The following is a 10454-nucleotide window of genomic DNA, read 5'->3' on the forward strand; positions in this document are numbered from 1 at the left end:
ATAGTTGAACAAAACCACAAGGAAAATTAGCTTTTTGAATCATTCATTCAGCAGAAATATCAATAGATGTGATATTCTTCTTTGGAAAAAATAAGTACACCCTTGGCCTTAAAAGCTAGTATTGCCCCATTTAGCAGAAATAACTTCTTGTAGGCGTTTTGCATAATTGTCCACCAGGCTTGCTGGAAATTCTGACCACTCTTTCATGCAACATTCTTTCAGCTGCAAGATGTTTGAGGGTTTTCTTGCATGTACTTCCTGTTTCATATCCCCCCCACAACATTTCAATGGGATTCAAATCTGCGCCTTAGTAAAACTTACTTTTCCAGTCTTTTGTTGCCGCCATCCCAACTTTTTGAGACGTGTTGCGGCCATGAAATTAAAAATTACCATATTTTTTTTCTTAAAATGGTACATTTACTCAGTTTAAACATTTGATAGGTTTTATTGTGAGTAACATATGGATTTATGAGATTTGCAAATCATTACATTCTGTTTTTATTTACATTTATTTACATTTTACACAGCATCCCAACTTTTCTAGAATTGGGGTTGTATTAAAGATGTATGGTCAATCAAATATCGCCAAACTTCTGACTGGTAGTAAATATTGATTAGATTTCACTTTGCTTACTTTAACGGAGAGTGCAATCCCTGTATAAACTGTTTACTTCTTCTGTGGGCAAGGACTAAGGGCACATGGTCTGGTACATGTGTCTGGATGTATGTGTGTGCTTGTTTGTGCATGTGAGTTCATGGCTACATGAATATGTGAGCCTGTGTGGGCGTGTGTGGGGGGGTACTATTTATGGGTCGGTACGCTCTGTCTATCCCAGGCTTTCCCTCTGGAGCTGCGATGATGGGAGTCCTGCTCATTCTGTGCTTGACCATTGCGTCTGTTTGGACAGCACCAACTCAGACAGGCAAGAACTTGTGTGTTATTTTAAAAATAGGAAATAATGTCTTGTATTTCTATTGATTGCTGTGTTGTTTGTGGGAACAGAAAATGGTGCAATATTAGAGGAATTAGCACTTCTAAAAGATATTTAAGAAATTTTAATCTGAAAATCATTTGTCATTCATTTAATATTATTTTGTATCAGTAACTTAATGAGAATGAACAAAAGAGTACTTTTAAACACAAAACATTTATTGTAATTCATGTCTTACCTCAAGGATACTGTACGAATTAAATGTTGTGTAACATTTTTTCTTTTTAGCTCTAATTTCTCTATTTCTACATTTCTGAAAATTTATCTAAGTGTCCTTTGGTATGCATAGTCCATTTAAGTGATGAATCCCCTCCTTTCTGTGTGCAGATTCTGGACCTGTTATTGTTCTCAAGCATGGCAGTGTCCGTGGCAAATATGTAACAGTGAAAGGCTCAGATAAAATAGTGGAACAGTATCTGTCCATTCCTTTTGCTCAGCCACCCGTGGGTCCTCTCCGTTTGGCAGCACCCCAACCTGTTGAACCCTGGGAGGGGGTGAGAGATGGTACACAGTACTCTAATGTGTGAGTGTGGCTCACCTTTTCATTGCTGTCCTATAAGACATTTTTCTCTTTTATGATATACCGTATGTACATATATGCATTGGTATTTCCCTACAAAGCCTATGTTCTTTAAAAAAAAAAAAAAAAAAAAGCAACTACAAATTTTGGGATACAAATCCTCTACTTTTGTTGTTTACTCCGAAGAAAAAATGACATGTTTTTGAACTTCTACAACCCATTTCGTCACCTGGTTTGGAAACTTTTTCAATATATTTTTGCGTATATTCTTGTCCCTTTTTTTTCTCTCCTATCTAAACATGAAAGGTGTCTTCAGGACCCAGGTGTCATTACGTCTGCGTCAAAAATTATGGCCTTAAATTACACTCTCACAGCTGTCTCAGAGGACTGTCTTTATCTAAATGTGTACACACCCTCTCAACGCTCAGCATCAGAAAAATTACCTGTGAGTAATCATTCATACTCCAGTAAACACACTCATTCTCCCTTTCCATGAGTTATTTGTATGGGTTCTATTAGTGATCAGTGAGTGTAACTGACATATACCCTATATGCACAGTAAATAAAAGTTGTTGACTGTGACTGTAACCTTGCCCTTTGCACTCTTGTGCAAAGCTTCCAAAATCTCATTGGATTTAAGACTCAAAGTAAACATTCAGAAGCAGTCTCTTCACCAATCTCAGCTTGGCAGTGTTAATCAGTCAAGAAATAGAAGGACATTTATAGAATATCCACACCTCTATGAGTCATTTATGAAATGTGCTTTACAGCATGAGCCTCAAAGAATCCATAGTATACATTAGAGGTGGAAGGAAGAGCTGTGACCTGGTCAGTGAGAACTGTCATGTGACATTTTTATTCCTATTATATGTATGAAACTAATACAAGAACAATAAAGGACACATGATCAGTGTTGGGTAAATTACTCAAAATAAATCAATCCACTACAGATTACTAGTTTCTACTTGAAAATTGTAATCTGATTACATTACTGATTACATCATGTAAAAAATAATCAGATTACTAATTACTTTACTTTCAAGTTGCATTCAAAACCTATCAAACTTACAAAAATACACTACAAAGTGAAACTCATAGTTCTTTCAGTAATTTTAGTGTGTGTCCATGTATGACATGATCAGAAAAAGTTGGATTTAGCTGGGTTTGGGTTTAGCTACTACAGTGCCATGCAGAGTACATTATTTTTCCTTATGCTCTGCTCATGTCATGTTCATGTAATCTGGAACTCATATAGACACACACCTTGTTTTCACTCTCAGCATCAGAGGATGTTAGTGTTTCAGTTTCAACCCCTTTACTAGTTTAAAAAAATAATAATTAATTGGTGTATATCCATTTTCTATATCCACTGAGCTAGCATTTGGCAGAATTGAGAGACTGTCAGCCAATAAGACACGAGTGTTTCCATGTATTTTCCTGTAAACCTCGTCTGTTTGGTCTCGCCTCCATTCACTGAAGATATAAAATTACAACACCGCCATCTTCTTTTACTGACATCCATTTACATAGTGACAAAGTGCTCCAAGTGGAGAATTATTCAGGGCTAAAGAAAAAAATCTTCAGGGCTACAGCCCTGAATACCCAGGCCAGGTTATACACCTGGCAGCTGTGCAAAATGTGTTTTTTTGTTTTTGTTTTTTTTAAATGCATTTTACTTAATATTGTTTTCTTAACAATAAATTTATAATACAAGTAACCTAATTTTATTGACATCAGTAACTGTAATCAATTATATAAATTTGAAATGTAATGCGTTACATTACTATGTTATCAGAAAAAGTAATGTGTTACTTTGTAATGCGTTATTCCCAATTCTTTACATGACACAGAAGTTGTTTTCATTAACCTAAGAAGTATGGAATGTTCAGATTACAAGATTATAAGCTTCTCAAGGTGTTCAAACCCAAATGGAAACACAGTTCTTTTCCAAGAAACAAATCCAGCAAATCCATCAAAAGAACTTAAGAACTGCCTTTAATAAAGATAAGTCTAAATATAAGAAACTCTTTTATAGAGATACACTATATGGGCAAATGTATGTGGACACCTGACCATAAGACCATGTGGGCCTTCCTCAACCTGGTTCCACAAAATTGGAAGCACACAGTTGCCTATAATTTCTTTGTATGCAGTAACATTAAGATTTTCCTTAACTGGAACCAAGAGTTCAAACCTGTTTCATGACAATGCCCCAGTGCACAAGGTGAGGTCCTTAAACGCATGGACTCAACATAAGTGACCGACCGCACTAATACTATTGTGGCTGAAACGGCAAATCCTCACAGCCACAGTCCCAAATCTAGTGGAAAGCTGTTATTATAAAGGGAGGGATATATGCTCAAAAAGCATATATGGGTTTAATGGTCAGGTGTCCACATACTGTACTTTTGGTTATATAGTGTATATTAACGGTTTTCAAATCCTCAAAATCAGAAGAAGTTAGAAGTGAAACCTCTAACAGCTCTAACTGTGTGTAATCTCAGGTCATGTTCTGGATCCATGGAGGCGGCCTGCACATTGGTGGAGCCATTGAGTATGATGGATCAGTACTGGCAGCCTATGAAAACATAGTTGTTGTCGTCATTCAGTATAGGCTAGGCATACTAGGCTACTTCAGGTGAGATACATGGCATATCAGCTATTTCTCCAATATTGTTTCACCAATATTACTCTCAATGAGTATATACACTCACTGACCAGTTTATTAGTACACCTGCTCATTTATGCAATTATCGACTCATAGTTATGTGGCAACAGCACAGTGCATAAAAGCAGGCAGATACATTTCAAGAGCTTCAGTAAATGTTCATATCAAAAAGGCCACAGTAACTCAAATAACCATTTTTTTTACAACCTCTGTGAACAGAAAAGCATCTCAGAACACACAACACATCAAAGAGGTAAGGGGAATGTGCTACTGCAGAAGACCACATCGGCTTCCTCTCCTGTCAGCCAAGAACAGGCTACAATGTTCACAGGCCCACTGAAACAGAACAGTTGAAGATTGAAAAAAAAAAAAAAAAAAACATTACATGGTTGTTTTACAATCTTCAACTGTCAAGTTTAGCTGATTGGATAATTGTGTATGAAATTAGCAGGTGTAATTATGTTCCTAATAAAGTGGTCAGTGAGTGCATTTTTACAGTACATTATGTATTATGCTTATTAATATGAAGTATCATGAACTGACAGGTAAGCAATATATACACCATAACATATAAAATGCGCTTTTGATTTTAGGAGTACAGGTTATAGATATTTTCCAACATTATGCACTGTTGAAAATGTATTTAAAAACACACCTCTCAAATATCTCACTGCTCATGAACAGAATGCTAATTAGCTGGGGTATAATATGGAAGCAAAAAAAGAAAACGAAAGAAAACAAGGTGCAATGTGTCATAAATCCAGTGATGAGATTGAAAACTTAAATTAACAAATAACTATTAGGTGTCGGATTATACGCCACCAAACTTGTGTCTGAATCACTTGAAAATAGCTTAATCAGTAATACTTGACATAACTACAGTAATTTAGAAAACACATTTTAAACACTTAACACTCTGACATGAAATTCTATTTATGCAATGCATTAAGCAAATAAATGCATATGCAATGACAAAATAAATATTTAGAATGAGTCAAGAAGTATAGTGATCAAAAGTTGTGAGGTCAAATCCCAGAACTGCCAGATAGCCACGTTACTTAAATTCTACAGCACATTTACCTTGAGTAAGAATCTTAACTGGATACTGGAATCATATTCTCACTCAGTTATGTTACTTTAGATGAAGGGGATATCATATACATATTTTGAAATTATTGTAACATATTCAATTATATAGTTATTGGCTTTAAACAAAGAGCCATTGGACAATGTCCCAATTAAAAATGTCCCATTACTAAATAAAAAGTCTGCAGAAAATATTGAATTTTACATTTACCTAAATTGCTTGAGTTCAAATAAAATACTGAACTTATATATGCTTATATGCATAATAGTTTATATATATTTATTCATGGGACTATTTCATATTTCCAACATTATTTTGCCATAAATGCTATTCCATATACTTAATGTGCTCTATTTCAGTGAGGGGGAAAAAAACGCATTCCATTGTATATGATGTATAGGATGGTATTTTATAAGTATGTTGTATGTCTTAGCACTGGAGATAAACATGCCCAAGGCAACTGGGGCTTTCTGGACCAGATTGCAGCACTGCAGTGGGTGAAGCAGAACATTGAGAGTTTTGGTGGAGATCCTCAGTCAGTCACTATTGCAGGGGTATCTGCAGGGGCAATCAGTAGCTCCATGCTGGTATGTACAATATAAGATATCAGTACATTTGCACTGCCTCACAGCTACAGGGTCCTCAGTTAGATCCTGAGCTCAGGCTACTGCTCTTTTGGAATTTTGCATGTTCTCCCTGTGCTCGTGTGGGTTTCTCCTACTGTCGACAAAACATGCAGGTAAGTGGACTGGCTACTCTAAGTTGCCCCTAGGTGTGAATGAGTGAGTGAATGTGAGTGCCCTGTGATGAACATGTTGTCCTGTCTGGGGTGAATTCTTCTAGCTCGATCTGACCCAGTCATCTAGCCATCACAATTTGGCCCTGGTCAAAGTCGCTCAGATCCTTATGCTTGCCCATTTTTTTCTTGCTTCCAACACATCAACTTTAAGAACTGACTGGCCACTTGCTACCTAATGTACCCCAACTCTTGACAGATGCCATTGTAACAAGATAATCAATGTTATTCACTTCACCTGTCAGTGGTTTTAATGTTATTGCTGATCGTTGTAGTCTCCAATTGAAATTAATGGGAGACGTTATGCATACGCTTCCAATTTTTGTGGATGTTGCCTTTTCCAGACCCTTTCCCCGCTTGCCAAAGGGCTGTTTCACCGAGCCATCTTTCAAAGTGGGACAGCAACCTTAGGAGCTTACTCAACAAAAGATCCCACGGCCTTTGCCAGGGTATGTATTTATTTTAGTCTGAGCTGCAAATTCCTAGTAAAGCAATGTACCACTCTATCAATGTTAGTAGTGTGTGTGTAAAATTAAAATCGAAATAACAGATAGTATGTGGGATTAATTTGCAAGCCTCACATGGCAATCGTTCATTTTATGGCCATATCACTATGATTACATTTGTTATGTGTAATTATCATGAACATATGGTATAAAACTGTCTTTTTAGATAGTAGCAAATGTCACAGAGTGTGATAGCAGCTCCTCAGAGTTGCTGGTCAAGTGTTTAAGAGAAAAGACAGAAGAGGATCTCATAAAGGCAGCCAAAAAGGTGAGCTCACAAAATTTTACAAATATTTAATTTAATTATAATAATGACAGTTGTCTTTGGACTTTTCAAACACCTTCTAAAACATGCGATTAGGTGAACTGGCCACTAAATTTACACCCTAAGTGTGAATGAGTGTGTGCATAGTGCCCTTAATGGATTAGCATCCCACGCTCAGTGTTCCCAGGATAAGCTTCAGATCCACTGCAACCCTGACCTAATTAAAGAGGTTACAGAAGATGAATGAGTGTATGAATGAAGTGGGGACAGTGCCTTAGTTGTACGTTTGCCTCACATCTCCAGGGTTGGGGGTTTGAATCCTGCCTCTAGCCTATGTCTGTGAAGTTTCCATGTTCTCCCCATGCTTCAGGGGTTTCCTCACCGAATCCCAAGACATGCATTGTAGGCTGATTAGCATTTCCAAACTGTCCATGGTGTGTGAATGAGTGTGTGAATGTGTGCGATTGTGCCCTGATGTGGGTTGGCACTCCATCTTTGTGCCGCGAGTTCCCTGGGATAGGCTCCAGGCTATCCTGCAACCCTGTGTAGGGTAAGCAGTATGGAAAATGGGTGGGTGGATGGATGGATGGATGAATGAATGAATGAATGAATGAATGAATGAATGAGGTCTAAGTTGTTCATAATGTTAATAATTATGCCAACTGATTTCCTGTAGCAAAAAATCTACCTCGGAGCCACAGTGGATGGGGAATTTCTGACAGATGTAGCAGAAGAAGTTTTGAAGAGCAAGAATTTTGAGAAAATCCCAGTTCTTTTAGGTGTGACAAACCATGAATTTGGATGGATCCTCCCTCTGGTGAGTGACTAAATAATAAAAACCACAAACGGAATTATAGTTACTGTTGTCATTCCTTGTTGGTGCAGAGGCAAGTGGTTGTAGTGTTGTCATTAGTTACTGCATTTGTCATTCCAGACTTTTGCCCCTCCAGGGTGGAATAAAGGGATGAACAAAGACGCGGTGACTTCAGTGATAAACCAGTTTTTCCCAAATGGGGTAATGTCCTGCTCAGTCCCGTTACTAAACATGAATTTGATCCATGGCAGTTTATTAGAAAATGTCTCCCTCTGTTGGACACAAGTCTCATAAATCTCAGTGCCATACGGTGCTACGTAAGAATGATACCGCTTTTACTCTGTAACCTCTGAATAATCTGCACAGTTAATTTTACTTTACTTAAGTACCCCTTGTGCAGAATCTTCAGCTTTTTAAACCTATCTATAAAAAATGTTTCTAGGTCTCTGGAGCCAATGAATTAATTATTGATGAATACCTAAAGCATGCTCAATCTCCAGAGGCCATAAGAGACGAGTTTACTCAAATGATGGGGGATCTTTTCATGGTGCTCCCTGTGCTAAAAGTGGCTGGTTATCATAGAGGTGAGATTATTTAAAATGCTTTCCAAACTTAATGAGGCAGGTGACAGTAAGTTTGCCCACTCAAACTGTGTTTCTTGTTCTCTAACAGATGCTGGAGCAAACGTTTACATGTATGAATTTCAGCATCGTCCCAGTGTTTTTAAAGATAGCAGACCCAGCTTTGTGATGGCTGATCATGCAGATGATGTTTGTTTTGTTTTTGGAGCATGCTTTTGGAACGGCCATGTCACAGTGATAGGTACATATGTAATAAATCTCAATAGTAAACTGGTGAATATAACATAATGACTATACAATATAATCTTAAAAAGAATGTATTTATATGTCATTTGTCATTGGAAAGCTCACATCTTTGCATATAGTAATTATAATGAGTATAGGGAATTATGACAATGATGATTCACTGTTTCATCACCAGGCACAATAACTGAGGAAGAAAATCAACTGTGTAAAACCATAATGGGATATTGGGCCAACTTTGTTCGCACAGGGTGAGGCTTACAGAGCACACAAATTGTAGTTCAGGACACCTAGCCAGAGAGTGCTGACAATTAACAGAGAACGTTATGTTAAGAACATTAAGTACAGCAGAGAATGTTAAAATTTGAAGAACACCCAGAAAACTAGAACTGTTTATGCTCCAGAAACTAAAATGTCCTGAAACTGTAATTTTCTACAATCTAATATATCTTGTAAAAAAATAGACTATTAACTGTAGAATATTAATTAATAGATTGTATGATTTCCTCCTGTTTCTGTGCCTAATACATACATAAATAGTCCAATTTCTGAGGTCAGATCATTTCAAATAACCTAATTTATTTGACCCATAGCTCACCAAACGGACCGGGTCTGGTACACTGGCCCCTCTATGACACCTCTAATAAGTATTTGGAACTGGGATTGAAACAAACAGAGGGACAAGGACTCAAACAGGACAAACTGAACTTTTTCAGTGTGGAGCTGCCTCAGAAGCTTGCTTCACAACACAAAGCCTGAGAAGAATTTCTTTACTACAACTACTTTTTAAATCCTATAGCGCTTTGGGTCTTGAAAAGTGCAATCCAAATAAAATGTATTATTACTATTATTGCTACCAACAAGAGCTTGTTTTCTAATGTCATATTATATGTTTCTAGAAGCCTACATGTGTGTCTTCATTTTTTCTTTCTGATTATGTAACTGTAGTTTTACCACAACACTGTTGAATTCTTGAATCTGTTTAGTCAGGTCTTTATAAATTTTCTTCAACAGCATGGATCTGACAATAGTGCCAGAAGAAAGGCAATTCACAGGTTTATATTATTGCACTGTTCAAATATTGTTACTATAGTAATCACCAGTTCAAAGGAACTTGAATTGTGGATGCTCTACATAATCTAATTCAAATAAGCAACAGAGAAAAATGTATTGTATTTAACAAAGAAAAATTGGAAATCATAGATATGATGAAGCTGTCTATAAGGAGACGTTTTTTTAACATTTATGGCAGGAGTCTACAGTGTCAGCACTTTGTACTATTTAGAGATAATGCTGTTGCTTTATTTCTGCCACCAGGAAAGTCTAAGGATGGAGAACATTGCATTTTGGGGTTTGGAGTAACAAGCTGCATTATTTGTCTTATTAACTTCAAGAGACAATGGCTGTTTAGTGTTTCATGGATGTTCCACAACAATAAATGTAATTAAAAACAAATAAAAATAAGATGGGGGCTTGGTTTCTTAGTAGTTAGCACATTTGCCTCGCACCTCCAGGGTTGGGGGTTCGGATCCTGCCTCTGCCCTGTGTGCAAGGAGATTGCATCTTCTCCAAGGGATTCAGGGTTTCCTCCTGGTATTTCGGTTTCCGCCCCAAGACCAAAGATATGTTCTGTAGGCTGATTGGAATTTCCAAATTGTCCATAGTGTGTGAATATGTGTGTAATTGTGCCCTACAATGGGTTGGCACACTGTCCAGGGTATCCCCCATCTTGTGCCCTGAGTTCCCTGGGATAGGCTCCAGGCTCCCCGTGACTTTGTGTGGGATAAGCGTTGTAGAAAATGGATGAATGTTATTTAAGATGTCATTCTTTAATAAAACAAAACAAAAATAAATCATATTTGGCAAATTGTTGTGGTTCAAGACACTTCGTTTCATGCTGTAATAGTAAAATAATCCAGGGTGATGCTTACCATGCTTATTTTTCTATAAAAGCACGCCCTGTTATGTTTTCATACTGGAAT

The 10454-nt window shown here is 37.2% G+C and overlaps 1 protein-coding gene across 1 annotated transcript; it reads left to right on the top strand.

Moving 5' to 3' along the window:
• Window positions 1-763: 763 nt before the first annotated feature.
• On the top strand, window positions 764-10339 carry ces3 (carboxylesterase 3). Its single transcript, XM_017466688.3, has 13 exons — window positions 764-923; window positions 1320-1515; window positions 1819-1957; window positions 4017-4150; window positions 5701-5854; window positions 6408-6512; window positions 6736-6837; window positions 7511-7651; window positions 7769-7849; window positions 8091-8232; window positions 8321-8470; window positions 8651-8723; window positions 9066-10339. Exons 1-13 carry the CDS (start codon window positions 809-811, stop codon window positions 9229-9231), a joined length of 1698 nt encoding a protein of 565 aa, XP_017322177.2. The 5' UTR covers window positions 764-808; the 3' UTR covers window positions 9232-10339.
• The last annotated feature ends 115 nt before the right edge of the window (window positions 10340-10454 follow it).

This window comes from Ictalurus punctatus, chromosome 4, assembly GCF_001660625.3.
Source record: "Ictalurus punctatus breed USDA103 chromosome 4, Coco_2.0, whole genome shotgun sequence".
In the NCBI taxonomy this organism is placed as follows: domain Eukaryota; kingdom Metazoa; phylum Chordata; class Actinopteri; order Siluriformes; family Ictaluridae; genus Ictalurus; species Ictalurus punctatus.

What these genes read in the sequence shown, in the direction of transcription:
- ces3 (XM_017466688.3), top strand. Translation starts at nt 809, where the DNA reads ATGGGTCGGTACGCTCTGTCTATCCCAGGCTTTCCCTCTGGAGCTGCG. An exon ending in TTGGATGGATCCTCCCTCTG is followed by an intron (nt 7,652 to 7,768) that starts GTGAGTGACTAA and finishes TTGTCATTCCAG; the next exon opens with ACTTTTGCCCCTCCAGGGTG. An exon ending in AGTGGCTGGTTATCATAGAG is followed by an intron (nt 8,233 to 8,320) that starts GTGAGATTATTT and finishes GTTCTCTAACAG; the next exon opens with ATGCTGGAGCAAACGTTTAC.